Here is a 19,540-nt window from a genome sequence, read left to right as displayed (position 1 = left end):
TTTGTATAAAATAACATTTTAGTATAGATACATTTTTCTCACTTTTACATTTCATTCCATTGTTTTTCAGACATTTCACCTGCAACATCTGTGTCTGGATATCACTATAATCATTTTTGATTGAACAGTTTTTTAGAGCTTAGTTGCAGCTGAGTTGTTTGAGATAGATCCTTTTGGGGGGGCACTTTTTATTTTTAATATGTATCAAACATGTGGAAAACTTGCAAGATGAATGCATGGATCCTTGTTTACACCCTTTGGCCACATTCTTCAAGGGTCACCATTTTGCACCATTTGCTTTATCATATTTTATCCGTTTGTCTGTCTGTTCATATCATTTAATATATACATGCATAAAATAATATGCATTTTGTTCTTTTCTCAAAAGGTAAGTTGGGGATAAGTTGTAGACATCATCATGACTTTTTACCCCTAAATATTTTATTGTCCTTCCTAACTTTACATAATCATTATATAATGATCAAAATTAGGATAATATTGACCCGGACACTACCATTTAATCCACAGTGTCCATTCAAATGTTGATCTTTCCAAAAATGCCTTTTATAACTATCTTCTCTTTTTCCAGTCCCGGGTCCAGGCCAGGATCACACGTTGTCATTTATTGTCATGTCTCTTTCATTCCTGTTAATCTGGAACAGTTTCTAAGTGTGTCTTTTCTTTTGTGACACAGACATTTTTGAACAGGCCATTTACTTTGTAAAATGTCTTCAATTTAGGGTTGTTTGATGTTTTCTTGGGATTAAAGTTACTCATATTTGCCAGGGAAATATCGCGGTAGTGATATTATGTTCTTGGACATCATGTGAGACGCATATGATGTTTGTCCCAGTATTGGTAGGAGCTGGAGCACTTCAAATCCGTGTATAATGCTGTAAGTGGAAAAACTATTCCAGATTACTCACTAATATAACCACTGACTACATTGCTTTTAAAAAGTGACTTTAAAAAGGTTGTTTACAATTTTATTGAACCATCTTTAGTATTTGAAATTGTGAAGTCATATATATTACATTTGTGTTACATTTCTTTGCCTCTTTTTTTTAGCTGATTACAGCAAGAGACCTCCAGACATCAAAAAATTAGTGCTTGTCAAGGAGGGTCTGAGCTGTGTTTTTCCCAAATAAAACTCTATTGTTCAAAAGAAACTGCGATTGTACCCTATAGTATAGACGCTTTGGGACTTGGATATACAATGACTTCTTTCTTCATGAGGAATTGTTTTGAAGGTAACAACCTTGTCTTATATTTTGTTTTGTAAATTTTCAGCTTCCACCTGTGGATGCAGAACTTGACAACGTTAATAAAGTTCTTAGGACAGATTTGGATGGCCTGGTCCAACAGGTATGCTTTTGGAAAAAATACAATCACTGATTTTATATCATTTTAAAGGGTGGACTAGTACATAAGAAAATAGGAAACAGCAAAAAAGCAGTGAAATTCTAGAGAAAGGTTGCCAAGAAGGGTGATAACTATTACCTTCCAGGCAATTGTGTTCATCATTCTAGTTCCCAGAATTTTTGTTAAGCATCTATGATGTGTAAAGTGGCATGCTAAGACCATGAGAGATCAAGAAGAACATGAACTCTGCTTTCCTAGGCCTCAGAATTTAGTGGGTGTGATGCTGAACACCACAATGATTCTAATACAAAATGCTGTCCCCCTCTGCCAGTGAGTCAGCTATACTGGTTTTCTTTTTGCTCTTACCCACCTTCACGCATTTGCACATGCTCTTCCCTCTGCTTGGCACTCTCTTCTTTTCCCCCCTCTTAGTAGCCTAACTACTTAAGTTTTTGTTTTGTTTTGTTTTGTTTTTTGAGATGGAATCCCCCTCTGTCGCCCAGGATGGAGTACAGTGGTGCGATCTTGGCTCACCACAACCTCTGCCTCCCGGGTTCAAGCGATTCTCCTGCCTCAGCCTGTTGAGTATCTGGGATTACAGCTGTGCGCCACCATGCCTGGCTGAGTTTTGTATTTTTAGTGGAGATAAGGTTTCACCATGTTGGCCAGGCTGGCCTCGAACTCCTGACCTCAAGTGATCTGCCCCCCTTGGCCTTACAAAGTGCTGGGATTACAGGCATGAGCCACCGCACCCGGCCGCTACTTAGTTTTTTAACCTTCATGTATCACCTTCTTCTTCTTCTTCTTTTTTTTTTTTTTTTTTGAGATGGAGTCTTGCCCTATTGCCCAGGCTGGAGTGCAGTGGCATGATCTTAGGTCACTGCAACCTCTGCCTCCCAGGTTCAAGCGATTCTCATGCCTCAGCATCCCGAGTAGCTGGGATTACAGGCACGTGCCACCACACCTGCTAATTTTTGTATTTTTAGTAGAGATAGGGTTTTGCCATGTTGGCCAGGCTAGTCTCGAATTCCTGACCTCAGGTGATCCACCCGCCTCGGCCTCCCAAAGTGCTGGAATTACAGGCATGAACCATCATTCCCAGTCCATATATCACCTTCTTAACAGGCCTTTCCTGGGCTTCTTGACTAGGTCAAACCCTTTTTAATACATTCTTGCAGCATTGGAAATATTCTCTGTTAATTTCCTCATAACTGTAATTATTTCTTTAATGTCTCCCTTCCCACCACTGGACTGTAAACCCCCAAAAAGGCAGGGACAGCATTGGTCTGGAATTCCCTGATTTCCCCAGTAGCTTGCCAAATCTTGCTGTTTATTCAGCCAGTAGATACTGAGTATGCAATAAATATTTCTTTTTGGATTATGGTTCAGTAGAGTGCCTGGGCCTATGGAAAAATCAGAGAGTAATTTTATTCTTGACTGTGTCTTTTAGTATGGATGTAAAAAGTCTCAAATCTCTATTAACCCATTTATGCCTAGTGTTCCATCACTGGAACGCTAAGCTTGTGGGAGTTATTTATATCCTACTGCCAAATGTCATCATCAGGTTCTGATTTTTCACAAAAAATATTTGTAACCTTCAGCATAAATGGATTAAACACTTGTCTACATGTGTTTACCAGACATTTACTGACAAAGTAAGTGGTCCCTTAAACAAGTTATTCAAAATTTCTTGGTCTTTGCACTCTGGTGTTACTTCATTTGTTAAAGAAGGCATTGAACCGGGAGATCTGTAAGACACCTTCTAGCTGTGAAACCCCCCATGACGTCTGCAAGTCCAGACACAGATGAATGTCAAGGAGTCAGGCACATAGAAAACCAACACAAGCACTGGTGTGCTGAGTAGCTTAGTCTCCTTGGAGGAAACGGAAGTCATGGATGTTCATTTTGTGACATCTGATGTAGCTAGGCTAAGGTGGAAACTGGCTGGCACCATAAATCTTATGAAGGTTGAAAGTGCTGTACTTTTCCCTGGCAGACGGCTAAGCACACCAGCAGACAGTGAAGAAACACCCACTAAACCTCTTCCAGAGGAAAGGCTGGACGTTTAGTTGAATTATTTGGAAATAATGATATTTCCCTCTCATGGGGGTTTTAGCCCCAAAGCCCTATCGCTTGGCACGGTTGTTTTTTGTTTTTGTTTTATCCTCACCACAGTTGTATCCTCTGTAAGCCATGCTTTAGGACATTTTTTTTTTCGGTTAGACTATATCTCTAATTTTATTTTTAATTAGAAAGTAAGATTCTGTTTTTAGAAATTCACTTTCTGTCTGCCCATGGGATATTGTACCGATCAGGGTCTCTTAACTGCAGCACTGCTGACACTGTGCATGGCTGTTAGCGGTGGGGGCTCTCTTGTGCGTGGTAGGGTATTTATTAGCATCCTTGGCCTCTCCCCACACAATCCCAGCAGCACCCCACAACTATGATAACCAAAATGTCTCCAGACTTTGCCAAACATACCCCAGTTGAGAACAAAATTTCTCCCAGTTGAGAACCACTGGTATAGATGTATGTACTCATAATAGTACCTAGGCTCTGTGTAAATATGTTGATTTTAAAATTATGGGGACCCCCTCTATGAAAAACTTCTAACACGATCTTTGATTGAGATAACTTAAAGACAATGCTCTCTAAAGGGGATTTTTTTAGACTCTTGATGACCGTATAATGATCATTTCACCCTTAAGATGAATGTTATATTTTTATTTTGCCTCTCTACTCGTACTAAGTTGCAAAATGAGTGACTAGTCAACTAGTCTTCAACTTAACTGTGTACATCCTTTTATTTTGAAATATTTTTCAGGGCTATCAATCCCTTAATGATATACCTGACAGAGTACAACGCCAAACCACAACTGTCGTAGCAGGTGAGATTCACAGTTTGAGGTGATTTTGTGCTTGGAAGGTCAGTACAGAGAAATGTGTTGCCAAGTATTGCGTTGTTCTTTTCCTCCTAAAAAAACAGTTTCTCATTAAAACCGTCAAAACTAAATGAATATCAGAGCTTTACAATTGTGTCATTCGGAGATTTAAAAATAAGAACAAACCTGTTATTGAACACTGATAAACATCATCCAGCCCAGCCGGCAGCTGCCACACGGTTGACAGCCACAGTGTGATCCAGGTCCCCAGAGTGTGCGCCTTCAGATCTTACAGCAGCCACAGTTTGGAAACTCATTCTGATTTTCACTGAAGAGAAAAACTGTAGATTATTGTATTTTATAAACAAACTTAAAATCAAACTTTTTTCTTTTTGAAACGGAGTCTCGATCTGTCGCCCAGGCTGGAGTGCAGTGGCGCAATCTCGGCTCACTGCAAGCTCCGCCTCCCGGGTTCACGCCATTCTCTTGCCTCAGCCTCCCGAGTAGCTGGGGCTACAGGTGCCCACCACCACACCCGGTTAATTTTTTTGTATTTTTAGTAGAGATGGGGTTTCACTGTGTTAGCCAGGATGGTCTTGATCTCCTGACCTCGTGATCCGCCCGCCTCGGCCTCCCAAAGTGCTGGGATTTTAGGCGTGAGCCACCGTGCCTGGCCAAAATCAAACTTTTTAAAGGAATACTGTGTAAAAGTTTTTATTTTGTCTATTAGGAAGATTTTAATCTGTCCACTGATGCTGAGGCAATAGTATTTTAGGCTCCTAAGGTTGCTTACAATTTTGGAGAGACAGAATCAATGTAGAGAGGATTTTACCCAAATTACTGAATCATGCTGTATTTGGGTTATGGGATTTGGGGTGAACGTACAGAGGGAGAGAATGCAGTGGAAGCAGTTCTTTGTGCAAGGATAGAGACAAACCTGGATTAGTTTGCTTGGAGAAGAAATCTCTGGGCTGGGCGCAGTGACTCACGCCTGCAATCCCAGCACTTTGGGAGGCCAAGGCGGGTAGGTCACCTGAGGTCAGGGGTCCGAGATCAGCCTGGCCAACATGGTGAAACCCCATTTCTACTAAAAATACAAAAATTAGCCAGGTATGGTGGTGCACCCCTGTAACCCCAGCTACTCGGGAGGCTGAGGCAGGAGAATCACTTGAACCCAGGAGGAGGAGGTTGCAGTGAGCCGAGATTGCGCCACTGCACTCCAGCCTGGGTGACTCTCTCTCAAAAAAAACAAAAACAAACAAAAAAGAACAGAAAAGAAAAGAAATCCCTGAGGCTATGTAAAGCTATCTTCTATTTCTTTTAAAAATCATTTTAGTGCTGCTTTAAACTGTTGAGTAAGTGGTTTTAAAATATTATGTTAGAGATACTTGATTATTTTTCCCTAATAGTGTTTTTTTGGCCCATGAAGAGTTTGAGTAAAAAAGTGTTTTATCTTGCTACATAACACTTTAGATGTTTTGTGGGTTTCCTTTTGCATAATATAAGATTCTACTTTAAAATATTACGATATTACCGACAGGGTTCAGACTTTCATGTGCTAACCTGTGAAGGCTGATGCATGCTGTACGTCTGACAGCCACCAGCTCATTAATCTCTGTGTTTAATTTTTTGGTTTCCCCTCTCTGGACCTCTCCTGCCCGTACATGCAGCCCTTCCTTGTAAGTCTGACACAGCAAATTGTGCTGCGTGCATTGAGTGCGGCCCATGGGGCGTGGTGCCATTGCCTGAGCACAAGCCAGTGTTTTCCTAGAGCCAGGCCAGTGCCGCTCTGTCAGCCTGGACAGCAGGTGTTTAGTTTCATGTCCTTTGCTCTCGTGTTTAGGTTGTCTCATCCCAACCTGAACAAATTATTTAGTGCCAACTCTGTGCCAGGCTCTGCCAGGCAATGGGCTGTGAGATGCATAAGCCATGAGTTCTGCTTGTCCTTTAGCCAGCCATGTGTACACAAACTTGTTGTCACACTCTGGCACCATGACCAGGTTTGTGTCAGGGAAACAAGGTGAGGAGAGGCTAGTGGGAGGCTGCCTGGAAAAGGGAACATCGAGAGAGGTTTGAAGGGGGTATATGCCAAGAGAGGACACCAGCCACATAGAGAGTCACCAGAGCAGCAAAGTCACAGAGCCACGTTGAGCGTGAGGGCAAGCCAGGCTGAGAAGCAGGCAGGGGCCCTAGGAGCTGCTCCTAGAACATGGGAAGGCTGCATTCCCCATCTCTCAAAATCTCAGAAGTAACCAAGAGACCCACTGAGTCATTTTTGGCCAAGGATCCTCAGGTATTTTCACACGTGAGCCATTTGGAGAAGGCAATGAGCCCCCAAGGAGTAACAGTCCTTTCTTAACGAGTCACATCCAAACACCTGACACTCTGTTGCTTGCTTCTGTGTCTTTGATTTCTAGATGTCATAGCTATGTGAAAAACAAACTTTAAGAAAGTTTCCAGGGCCGGGTGTGGTGGCTCACTGCTATAATCCCAGCACTTTGGGAGGCTGAGGCAGGAGGATATCTTGAGCCCAGGAGCAACATGGTGAGATTCCATCTCCCCATCTCTACAAAAAGTAAAATCATAAAAAATTAGCTGAACATGGTGGTACACACCTGTAGTCCTAGCTAATTGGGAGGCTGAGGTGGGAGGATCCTTGAGCCCAGGAAGTTGAGGCTGCAGTGAGCCATGATCGTGCCACTGCACTCCAGCCTGGGCAATACAGAGAGATCCTGTCTCAAAAAGAAAACAAAAAGTTTCTCGCCATTTTTATGTGATTACGTTTTGGACCAAGCTACCATTCTATTCTCTACCTGAAGTTCACCGGGAGCCTCAGGATAATATTTTGAGAACTGCTAATCTTGTCTCTCTGCTGCTGGAAAGAGATTTACCTCTCTTGCAGGATCAGTGGACTTTTAACTGATTAGTATGTTCTTAGTATGTCCGTGTCAAGGATCACTTGGATACAGCCACCTTCAGAACTCATGTGAGCATTGGTTCAGGTGAAATCCTGCACCCCAGGTGAGTTGATTTTAGGACCTGTTGTGACGGACACTCTCCAGAAAACTGGTTTTCTTTGAACTTAACTCCTGTCTGAGAAATTACGACTGAGCAAAAGAAACTGGCCACTGAGACTACTATTGGTTTTTGCATGGAAAAGACACAGACGTACTTCCTAAGACGTCTCAATTTGTATCAGTCAGGTAAAATTTTAACAAAAATATCACCCAGAGTCACTTGTGTTTTTCTGTTTGTATTTTTAAATGGGCCTTGAGAATTACTCTATTCCTGAAGACTTTTTTTTTTTTTGAGAGCGAGTCTTGCTGTGTCACCCAGGCTGGAGTACAATGGCACAATCTTGGCTCACTGAAACCTCTGCCTCCCAGGTTCAAGTGATTCTTCTGCCTCAGTCTCCCGAGTTACAGGCATGCACCACCACAACTGGGTAATTTTTGTATTTTTAGTAGAGATGGGGTTTTGCCATGTTGGTCAGGCTGGTCTTGAACTTCTGACCTCAGGTGATCTTCCCACCTCAGACTCCCAAAGTGCTGGGATTACAGGTGTGAGCCACTGTGCCCGGCCCTGAATACCATTTCTTAGAGGGAGAAATTATTATTATTATTTAATTATTTTCCCAAAAGCATGTAAGGGGGACTTTAGAGTCAGATACACCCGAATTTCAATCCCATTACCAGAGCTTTCTTTAAAAGACCCATGGGCAATTAATTGAATCTCTGTGGGCCTCCGGGTGGCTGTTAGTAAAATGGGGAATGAGAATATCTACCTCAGTGAAATAGATGAGTTACTATTTATAAAAGTTCCTGGCACATAGTCTGCACACCATGCATTTGAATCACTTGATCTATTTTAAGTAAAGTAAGTGGAAGAAGGAAACTGGCTTGACTTCAGTACCATCTCATTAAAGTCAGTGCTCACAGCTTGCTGTTGTGTTAAGTAATTGCTTTTCGATGGTCTTGGCTATATTCATGCTTATTGTCAAATCTTATCATATTTTAAACACATATATAACATGAGAAAAACTAAAGGTGGTTCAGGCTTTTCTGTTTGGTTCCAAAACAAAGTTTCTATTTCCTCCATGTTTGCAAATGCATAACAAAGGTATCTTTGTTTTCAGGTATCAAAAGGGTCTTGAATTCCATTGGTTCAGATATCGACAATGTAACTCAGCGTCTTCCTATTCAGGATATACTCTCAGAATTCTCTCTTTATGTTAATAACACTGAAAGTTACATCCACAGAAATTTACCTACATTGGAAGAGTATGATTCATACTGGTGAGTGTCTCCTTGGAGCTGGTGAACTACGAGAGTGAACTTTGTAGAGAACGAGATAAAAATCTGACATTAGCACCAGGATAATCTTATGAGTACAAATTGTACAAGGAGGCCATGACCTGATATATGTTAACCCCAGTTTATGTTCGTTAAAAAAGTTGAAGTGCTTGCTTAGACCAGGCAGCACATATACTAAAATTGGAACAATGCAGAGAAGGTTCGCATGACTCCTGTGTACAGATGATATGCAAATTTGTAAAGCAGTCCACGTTTATTTTTAAGTTGACGACTGGACCTTCGTGAGCCAAATACTTGGTAATTTGCAACTTTGATGTCATTAGTGGTTTCTGGAATACTAGTTATAATTATCAAACCAGGCATGTAATGAGATTTTAAAGCTTAAAAGTAATTAAGAAGGATATCTGGGAAATATTCTTTTCTATTTTATAAACCAATATAAACACTGGTTTATAAAATAAATATGCAGAGGTTGGTTCTTACTGAAAGAGCATCCTTTTCATAGCTGTGCCTTGAAACCAGTGAATTGCTCCCAGAGCTTAGGTGAGTGGCTGTGGTGCCCACTGGTTGTCCCATTAGAAAATGTGAGTGGTGGGGTTTGGCCTGGGGTGAGGGTGGTGGACATCCCAGCCAGAGCCCTGGGGAGGGAAGGACTTGGAGGCTCAAGAAATTTAGAGGATCATCTATTATGTAAGATGCACTTCTCTCTCTGAAGAGCTCGGCCACCCTTCATATCTCCCAAGCCCATGGGGAGTCCGGAGACTCATTCTCATGTGGATTATTTCTTATACAAGATCACAAGATACGTAATTAAAATTATAGCAGTTGCTGCCTTTTAAGGGACAGTTTCAGTGTGCCCACCAAGCACTTTCTGCACATTTCTTTTAATACTCACAAAAATCCCCTGGCCTGTGTTCCATTTACAACCCTGTTTTATAGACAAGGAGATGGGCTCAGGGAAGTGAAGTGACTTCCTTAAGGCCAGCTAGCATACGGCAGAGGTAGGTTTTGAAGCTCCATCTGGCTCTGCTTTTTATCATCGCCCCACAAACAACAAGCTCCAGGGAGCACCTGCCATGATTCCCTTGTGGGGCTAGGCCACCCCAGCAAGTCTCAGAATAAACAGAAGGCAGACCCTTTCTCAGTGAACTTATAATCTCATTAGAGATCAGAGCTTCACCAACGAGAAAGAATAGTACCATTACCTGTCTACCTGACTGCTATCCATCTCCCTTCCTTTTCCCCCTGCCCTGACACCATGAGCTTATCTTAAAAAGAAAATTAACTAAGCAGATGCTCCTTTAACTCTAAAAGTTTTCTGAGGCCAGCCTCCATGGCTTATTTAATTTTGTGCCCTCACTGTCTGGAACAAACCTCCCCAGAATGGCTGCCTGTGGCTATTACTATAATTACTGAGATTGCTCTTAATTGAATGAAAAGCTTCAGTGGTGACTCTTGTCAAGAGGCACCAAGCAGAAGTAAATTCTTTGTTTTTTAGTGTCTTAAATGTTGGGAAGCATTACTACCCTTGAATGCCTCTTGCTGCCGGGAAAGGTTGTTCTACCTTCTGGGAATGCCAGTAAGGCCTAATTGAGGATCCATTATCCTAAAATGTCTCGCAGGACCATTATGAAATTGAGATTTGCATTCTGCAGGCATTTGATTTAGGATGCTCATAAAATTCTAAATACCCCATGCATCTGCCACGTAATCTGGTTTAGTAAAGAACACAGTGGCCCCAAATATTTCTGCAACCACAAAATATTTTAGAAAAAGGCCAGGGAAAAGAATCCAGTATTTCTTTATCTGTAGTCTAATCATGATCTAGCCATATGCCTTCATTATTATAATAGGCACTTAGAACATCAGAGACCTTAAAAGAACATAAAAATCTTAAGGGTGTTTTCATCAGTAGCCTTGGAGAAGCTCAGCGTGCCGTGCTTATGAACCCTGTGTGACAACCGTGGGAATCAAGGCAAAGGAAGGAAGCATGACCAATGACCCGTGACCACCAAGAACAATGCAAACCTAGAATCAAAATAAAAGTTTCTCCGCTGGTTGAATTGGAAGACAAAAGGTGTGAAGGGATCTTTTCACTCAACATTATTGTCCTCTGATGAATTGATAGAAGACTCTGATTTTAGAAGCCAAGAATAACTCATCTGCTCCAGCCTTAGTCCAGCAGTTTTTGTGTTACGGTGGCCTCACCTGTGTCATGTATACTAACAGTGTGCTTGCCTCTCCAGGTGGCTGGGTGGCCTGGTTATCTGCTCTCTGCTGACCCTCATCGTGATTTTTTACTACCTGGGCTTACTGTGTGGCGTGTGCGGCTATGACAGGCATGCCACCCCGACCACCCGAGGCTGTGTCTCCAACACTGGAGGTGTCTTCCTCATGGTGTGAGTGTCTGCTCCTCTCTGTCACGTGGGGGTGGGAATGCAGGAGAGAGACTGGGTGCTGACTCTGGTGTTACACGAACCCGGTGCCCTCTGGGCCACGTACGCGGGGTTGCAGCTCCCAAGTCGCGAGGAAGAGAGAGCTTGCTGTGATTGGACCTTCCTTGATTTGGGTACTTTTGTCAAGTATAAACATTTAAAAAACAAACAACAACAACAACAACAACAAAACTAAATTAGTTGCATTTCGATAGACCAGCTTAAGCACACTATTTATATATGGCAGGCTCCTTTTAAAAGCAGCTAGGCTTGCTTTCTTGATTTCAATTGTTCCTTCTTTTTATTCATTCATTCATTCATTCATTTGTTCACTCACCAGAGGCTGAGCCAATCTCTTGTGGGATAGCAGTATTGGTCAGCAGTATTGCTAGCTTGAAACTCTAGAAACTTGATTTAGAACTAAGGCTGCCAAGGCAGAACCCTTAGGATTTAGACAAGTAGCCTAGATTAGGCATGAGAACAGGTGTGAGGCAGCAGGGAGAGGTATGCCTGCGGCAGAAGACTGGAGTGACTGTCCCTGCTTTAAAGACATTCACCTCCAAGTTCGTGTCTTTGAAAAACCTTTGACTCTATGGGTACAACAAAGCATAGCAGGCATGAGCCAGGTGCAACTGGAGCCAGAGCCAGAAATGTAAGCTAGGATGTGGTGTAATGGCTTTGAATGCTCTGCAGAGACAGACCTGTGTGGGTTCTAAATCAATATTCTCTTTTTGATAAGATCATGAAGAATCAGCAGTAGGGAGTGAGATGGGGCTCGAGATCAGTGGTTAAGGTTTGAAACAGTTCCTTTGGGGAGCGAAGAACCAAAACTTGAGTCGTGTTCTCTCATTTATCGACTTAAGTCACTAGCATGGGGCTGCGAGTGAGCGTGCTGGAGAGCAGGTGCTGTGCGTTAATTTGATTAATTTGTTTTTTAAAACTTCGGGTCTTCAAACCAAATTTTCACACACACACACACACACACAACAAACAAACAAAAAACTTTGGGTCACTGGAACAATAAATCAGGCTTTTTATAAGCTATGATTCTAAATCCTTTCCCTACAATAATTAGGCTCCAGTATGGTATAGGCCTTTACTAACAAGAGTCTTAAAATCACCTTAGGGCTAATGACCTGAGGTCTACCAGGTCTGGACAAAGAACTCCACACAAAGAGAAGCCTAGATGCTCGCAGGCCAAAGCTTAAGAAATTATATTTGTCCAGGCACGATGGCTCACGCCTGTAATCCCAACACTTTGGGAGGCCGAGACAGGCAGATCACTTGAGGCCAGGAGTTCGAGACCAGCCTGACCAACATGGCGAAACCCCATGTCTACTAAAAATACAAAAATTAGCTGGGCATGGTGGTGCACACCTGTAATCCCAGCTACTTGGGAGGCTGAGGCACGAGAATCGCCTGAACCCAGGAGGCAAAGGTTACAGTGAGCCGAGATCGTGCCAACTGTACTCTAACCTGGGTGACAGAGTGAGTCTCTGTCAAAAAAAAAAAAAAAAAAAAGAAAGAGAAAGAAAGGAAGGAAGGAAAGAAAGAAAGAGAAAGAAATTAGCTGCAGGTACCTCTGGACAGAGAAGAAAAAAAGGAGAAATCACATCCATAAGGAAAAATGAATTTGTCTTCCCTTCTTGTTCAAATATACACAGATACACAAAAATACATTAAACAGAAGATTATTAGGTTGGTGTAAAAGTAATTGCAGTTTTTGCCATTACTTTTAATGTTTAATTGATTTCAAGTTTAATGTTACAAATTTAACAACCCTGATACTTGGTTGTTTGTCAGTGTTTTGGTGGGGTGTGTGTATATACATATATTTCCATCTTTTTTAACTACTTGAAAGGTAGGGTAAATTGCTCTGAAAAATGGTGCACCCCTCATCGAAATTTTATTCACACTTTTTAAAGGGATACAACCAAAAATGTGATATCTAGCTTCAAAGAAAGAAAAAATAAAACAGAGAAATCATCAACAAATTAATGGAGGCTAAAAGCTACCTTAGTTTAGATATACTAATTCTATAGACATGGAGACCTGTGGTATGGAGGCCATCAGATTCATCTCAGCAGCAGGAAGAAGGCTGGTAACGGTCAGATGTTGTTCGATTCATTTCAAGGAGTCTGCAGACTTAGGGTGGCTATGATTTCTTTATTGTTAAATGCCACCAGTCAGCATGGCACGCTTTGCTGTGCTTGGCAGAATTCTCTACTTCTTGAGGTATCTGGTAAACAACTGGATAATTGCAAAAGGAGGAGATGATACAAGCGTCATCAGTCTAATCAGACTAATTAGAAGAATGCAGTTTCTTTTTTTAAAACTGTTTACTTGCTTGTAGAAACCAGAAAGAGTATGTGTAGTTTTGCTGCAACCAAAACACCACCTGCTCTTTAAAAATGGTGACACCATCCCATCAAGAGTATGGTCTCTTTCAAAAGCAAGCAGGAATTCTTACCTCCCAAAAGGATACCAGTGAAAGATCTGGAAGGAGGAAATTCAGAGAGCCCTGGCTCTGCTTTGATCTTTTATCTTCAGAGGGTCCCAGAAGCATTTTATTTTAATTTTATTTCCTTGGAGACAGTCTCGCTTTGTTGCCCAGACTGGTTTTGAATTCCTGGTCTCAAGAGATCCTCCGGCCTCAGCCTCCCAATGTGTTGGGATTACAGGTGTGAGCGGCTACCCCTGGCCCCAGGAGCATTTTAGCAGCTGAATAGGATGCAGTGGTGAATGTATTATCTGTTGCAGGGGGCGTAGGAGGCCTCTCCAGAGATAAGGAGATCTAACAGAGGCACAAGCATCTCTTGATTTGAAGCCCATCATAAAACTTCCCATTTTAGGTATTGACAACAATGCCAGGAGCAGCCACAGGTATCACAAACTGGGCACATTCCTATGGCTGGTGGCAGTTTCTGAGGTTACGGAAAGCAGTTTATCAGGCTATATAGCAAGGGCTGTAAAAAGACCATGATGCTCTTTGCCCAATAATTTCCATTTTGGGGAATCTAGGTGAAGGAAGTAGGCCAAACTGTGAAGAAGTCACCATGAAGAGGAAGGTGTTTGTGCAGTATTAGTTATGATAGTGAAGCGCTGGAAACAGCCTACATGTCCAGCTGTAGAAGAGTGGCCAAGTGAGTTATGAAATATCACGCGTGGAAGATCACTTGGCCCCTGAAGTGATAACTAGGTGACTGTCCTGATTTGTTGACAAAAGTTTCTAAGATAATGCATTTGAAAGGGGGTCAGAAAATGATGCATGTATTATCCTAACTGTGCAAATCAGGGGTTAGTCAGCAAGCTTTTCCCAAGAAGGGCCAAGTAATAAATATTTTAGTTTCTGCTGGCCACACACAGTCTTTGTTGCATATTCTTGTTCTTTTTCACCTTCTTTTGCTCTTTCATCTTACTCTTATTCTCCTCCTCCTCTTCCTCGTTTTCAATATTTTCAGTACACATTAGCCATTATCTCACTAACCTTAGAAAAACAGACCTTGGGCAGTGGTTCCCCTGCCCCTGATCTAGGAATGTGCATATTTAGAAAAGAAAGGCTGGAGATAGTGACTGTATGCGATTTAGAGTAAGAGTCATGGTGCTCCTTTTAGACAACTGTCTTGGTTTTTATGAGTTGTTTAACTCCAACACACAGACACACATGCTCAGTCAGGGATCCTGGCGTGGCCCTCACTCACGTCTTCTTTGTGCTCTCCCAGACTCAGAAGCCTTGTAGGTCAGAGAAAGGCTGACCTAGGCCTTTCCAGTGAACATTACTTGCTATTTATTTTAGTGAAGATACACAAATATTGTAATTATGGCTTTGGCATCTGCAGCCAAAGTGGAGAATCGTGCCCTTAGGAGGGGATGCTGTGGTGATTGCGAGCATCAGACCACACCCTTCTGAGGCTCCTTCCTAGTGTGCACAGTGATGGTATTTGATTTGGCAACTGCACCTAGATCAATTTAAGAGTTTGTTCTCTTTCTGTGTCTACACCTAGACAGCTAAGCACTGCTAGAGAAAAGCTACACACCGGGTACATTGGGTATCCCTACAAACTTAGGATCTCCTGTCTCAAATGGACCTGCCATAGTCTGACAAATCTTTTCTTTCATTTCTTTTGTTTTCTTCCTTCCCTTTCTCTTTTTTTTTCTTTTTGGACACCCCCCACACTTTCCTGCAACAGTCTTTTCACTCTGTTACATCCATCTTCCTCTACTTCACCCCTCTCTCAGCAGATGGCTTTACCTCCTTCTCAGAGAAGACAGAAGCCATCATGCAACTTCCCATCATCAAACTTCCAAACACACCTGCTGTCGAACACATCTGTCCCTTCTCTGCCGTGCCAGAAGCAGAGGGATTCCTCCCCTCTCAAGCTGATCCCGCCAGCTGTATTCTCAATCCCATTCCTTTCCCTGATCCTGATAAAATGGATCATCCCCTTTCTTTTCCATGTCTTTATTCTCTTCCTGTGTCCTTGACTTTCACTCAACACTTAACCAGGCTCCGTTCTCTCCCTTCTTCAGAAATAAAAGCAGAAACGCTTTATCCACATTGCCTCTTCCCTATAGCTCTCCTTCCCCCACACAGGCTCTCAGAGGAGTGATCTGTGCTTGCTGCCTGTGCCCTCCTCTCCTGCTGACTCCCCGATCCACTCCAATTTGTTTCCTCCCCCATCACTGCACTTGTTTCAAGTTGGCAGTGACCTCTCTGTGCAATGCAGACAGCACATCGGTTGGTGACAGCCAACCATTCCTTCCTCCTGCAAACACTCCTTTTGTCCCCTAGGTGGCAGCACACCCACATAGTTGCCTTCCTACTTCTCTGCCTCATCATCTTGGTCTGGTTTGCTGGCCCTCCTTCCACCACCTGTCTTTGTTGAAGTCTTCCAGACCCAGCCCTAGGCTGCTTCTCTCTCCAAGCCAGCCCTGCGGATAAATGACCATGGCTAAGCTGCTGGCTCCCTAACGTACATCCGAAATCCAGATATCTGAGCTCCAAACATACTGACTCCTACACAGTCTTTCCACTCAATGTCTCTCTGGCAACAAGACCAACATCCAGCCCATCTTCTCTTTCCTTCCAGAGCATCAGCGCTCCCTGGCACTGCCCTTGGAGCCCTTCCTTGCCTCTACCTCTCATGTCCAGCGCTTTCCGAGTCCTGCTGCCTCCTATATTATGCCTCCTGTGTGTCCTATATTACGTCTCCATCATCCACCAACTCTCCACTAATCCTGCCCCCTTAGGCCACCCTCATGGGCCATGATAACAGCCTCTGCAATGATGTCCCATCCACGCTGGCACCTGTCCAGTCCATCCTTTACACTGTGCCAAGAGTGCTCTTGTTCAGAGAGAAGTCGGGTTGTGCTCCTTCTGTGCTTTCAGCCCCTTATTGGCCACCCCTCGTGGGTCCCCAGGCCCCTATACAGTACATCTCTGCCTGCCCTGGAGCTGTCCCTCCCCAGGTCCCCAGGCACCTATCCAGTGATCCCCCGCCTGCCCTGGAGCTGCCCCTCCCCAGGTCCCCAGGCCTATCCAGTGCACCCTCACCTGTCCTGGAGCTGCCCCTCCCCGGGTCCCCAAGCCCTGTGTCACTCCTAGGTGGGCTGATCTGTTTCACCTGAATAACACTGAAGACCCCCAGGTCTATTTTATAGAGTATAGGTAGATTTAGTAAGTATCAATAGGTAATATTGAAATCATTCTTTGTTGAATTACTAACTTTATATTTTTTTCCAGTGGAGTTGGATTAAGTTTCCTCTTTTGCTGGATATTGATGATCATTGTGGTTCTTACCTTTGTCTTTGGTGCAAATGTGGAAAAATTGATCTGTGAACCTTACACGAGCAAGGAATTATTCCGGGTAAATATGATTTTCTACCCATTATGAAAAGACTTGAACAGAAACTTGGATTTCTCCATATATTGTGTGTTACTTTAAGAGCAGTGCAAACATATAAGCAGTTTGATTTAAATTCAGTAAATTTCTTGAAATTATTAAATTCAGTAAATTTTCAAATATTCAATAAATTCAATAGCTCCTTTCTATTTGTAAGAGAAAAAAAAATATGGGAGCGTCCTTATTTTCTGATCATAAGCGAAATCAGGGCCAGGAGTTAAAGTCCTGCCGCTCCATGTGGATTGCAGTATTTGGGGAGAAAAGAATTTTCCTCAGCAGCAGTTTCCAAATGTGGCTGGGAACATCAGAAGATCAGTTCTCAGGTTCCTCCCACACACCCTGGGAGATTCCCAGATGACAGAGGTGTCCACACAGATGAGCCCTAAATTTGAAGGGAAAGAGATTGATAAGCGGATGACTCGTGGCAGAGCGCTGACCTGGCAGACGTCTAGTGGTGCCACCGGGAAATGAATTCAAGCTTCGCTTTCTCCCTCTCAGTCCAACTCCCACAGACTCCGGGGGGCCAGTTGGCAGTTTTACTTTCTTCATTAATGAGGAAATTTTGTTCTAAGTGTCTGGCTTCTAATTTTGGCTTTTCTGTGTTTTTTTTTTCTCCAGATTCTGATTTTTAAAATATATTTCTATTTCACTCTTTCATTGTATATACATTTTTCTGCCTAAGATCTGTTATGAAACCCCGTGAATACTGTTGTCACAGTATTTTAGTTATTTCATTGGTCGAGGGAGATTAAGTTGAGATCACCAGCAGGTCAAATGATCTCCATTTGGCCTTTTGATAAAAGAAAGACATCAAGCCAGGCATCATTATCTCCTGTAGAGTGTTGAATCATTCAAAGATAATTTTTCTTAAGTACGGGATATTTCAAAACCATTCCTGCTTCTCAAGCGCATACACAGTCATGCACTGATTTGCCCATCTTAAATATGTATGGTGCAGAGGCAGAGAGTGTGTGAATTTTTTTTTTTTTTAAGATGGAGTCTCACTCTGTCACCCAGGCTGGAGTGCAGTGGTGCTATCAAGGCTCACTGCCAGCTCCACCTCTCGGTTTCATGCCATTCTCCTGCCTCAGCCTCCCGAGTAGCTGGAACTACAGGTGCCCGCCACCACGCGCGGCTAATTTTTTGTATTTTTAGTAGAGACAGGGTTTCACCATGTTAGCCAGGATGGTCTCGATCTCCTGCCCTCGTGATCTGCCCACCTCGGCCTCCCAAAATGCTGGGATTACAGGCGTGAGCCACCGCACCCGGCCGAGTGTGTGAATTTTAATACATTTTGTCCAGAGAGAGAAATAGCGCAGCACTGGGTACACCACTTCATGGCTGTATATTAGCTATTCTGATCAAATGGTCTACTCTGCTTCTATTTATAGTATGTTTGTTTTATTAAGATAAAGACTAAAGAGTTCTCGGCCAGGCATGGTGGCTCACGCCTGTAATCTCAGCACTTTGGGATGCTGAGGTGGGTGGATCACCTGAGGTCAGGAATTCAAGACCAGCCTGGCCAACATGGTGAAATGCCGTTTCTACTAGAAATGCCGTTTGCACTAAAAATACAAAACTAGCCAGGCAGTGGTGGCGCCTGTAGTCCTAACTACTCGGGAGGCTGAGACGGGAGAATCATTTTAACCCAGAAGGTGGCGGTTGCAGTGAGCCGAGACAGTGCCACTGCGCTCCAGCCTGGGCAACAGAGCAAGACTCTGTCTCAAAAAAAAAAAAGTTCTCAAAAAAAGTAATTTTAATAATTTTGATTGATGCTACCCATCAACAAATATAATAAATTGATTTATTCCAATTATACTGTTATTTTTTAGTTATAAGTTGGAAATCAACCAGAAAAATTTCAAAAATATATTCAACAGAATATTAATTTTATTATATTAGTATGTATATTAGTGTAAAACTGATTTTTCAAAAATACTTCCTAATGTCTTCTAGGTTTTGGATACACCCTACTTACTAAATGAAGACTGGGAATACTATCTCTCTGGGAAGCTATTTAATAAATCAAAAATGAAGCTCACTTTTGAACAAGTTTACAGGTATCAATATTTGCATTATACATTTTGCTATTTAAAATGTCCTTTTTCCGGAATTAGAATTTTGCATTTGAAGTGTTTTTAAATCTTAATTATATGACTTTCCTGTTTCAGAAATAAGCTGTCCTGTAGTATTTTAAAGACACAGTAGAAATTAGATCAAAAATATATTCCTTCTACTGAAAGCCTTTGAGGCCTTGGAATGGTGATGTTTTAAGGTCTCGCTCTCCAATAATCTCTGGAACTCACTAGTTAAGGTGAACCTACGATGCACTAATGGGACCCCATGAGAGATCTTGTTCAAAAACCACATTGCTCTAAGTAAAAGCCATCCAGCAAGAATAGTGAGCAGGTGACTCAGTGATTTGGATCACTGATAGGAGGAAGGCAATGCAGTTGGAGAGCTGTCTGCTGTCAGGCCTCCTGGGTTCTGACCCCGGCCCCTCCTGGAGGCTCTGTGCCCTGCGCAATTCCACATCTTCTCTGTTCCATGGGGGTCATGGCCATAGGAATCTGACCCTAAGGTTGTTTTAGGGTTAAGTAAGATACATGAGATTCGAACGGTGCCTGACACATCATTTGGACTTG

At 42.6% G+C, this 19,540-nt stretch overlaps 1 protein-coding gene and 1 non-coding gene across 9 annotated transcripts in view; both read left to right on the top strand.

The window, feature by feature from the left end:
* Nucleotides 1-19,540, top strand: part of PROM1 (prominin 1) — a 112,424-nt gene that overhangs the window by 64,736 nt on the left and 28,148 nt on the right. For all 8 annotated transcript variants that reach the window (XM_054485658.2, XM_063663529.1, XM_054485657.2 and 5 more), the window contains 6 exons: nucleotides 1,291-1,365; nucleotides 4,187-4,250; nucleotides 8,380-8,539; nucleotides 10,804-10,956; nucleotides 16,736-16,859; nucleotides 18,852-18,955. In XM_054485658.2, coding sequence (XP_054341633.1) covers nucleotides 1,291-1,365; nucleotides 4,187-4,250; nucleotides 8,380-8,539; nucleotides 10,804-10,956; nucleotides 16,736-16,859; nucleotides 18,852-18,955 — 680 coding nt within the window. The remainder of the gene's footprint in view (nucleotides 1-1,290; nucleotides 1,366-4,186; nucleotides 4,251-8,379; nucleotides 8,540-10,803; nucleotides 10,957-16,735; nucleotides 16,860-18,851; nucleotides 18,956-19,540) is intronic.
* LOC129035915 (U6 spliceosomal RNA) lies at nucleotides 8,703-8,814 on the top strand. The gene has a single exon (XR_008502404.1). It is a non-coding gene; the product is annotated as a U6 spliceosomal RNA (small nuclear RNA).

Source organism: Pongo pygmaeus, chromosome 3 (assembly GCF_028885625.2).
Source record: "Pongo pygmaeus isolate AG05252 chromosome 3, NHGRI_mPonPyg2-v2.0_pri, whole genome shotgun sequence".
NCBI classification, from domain to species: Eukaryota; Metazoa; Chordata; class Mammalia; order Primates; family Hominidae; genus Pongo; species Pongo pygmaeus.
Note: the sequence above shows the minus strand (reverse complement) of the source record. Positions and strands in the feature narration are given on the sequence as shown.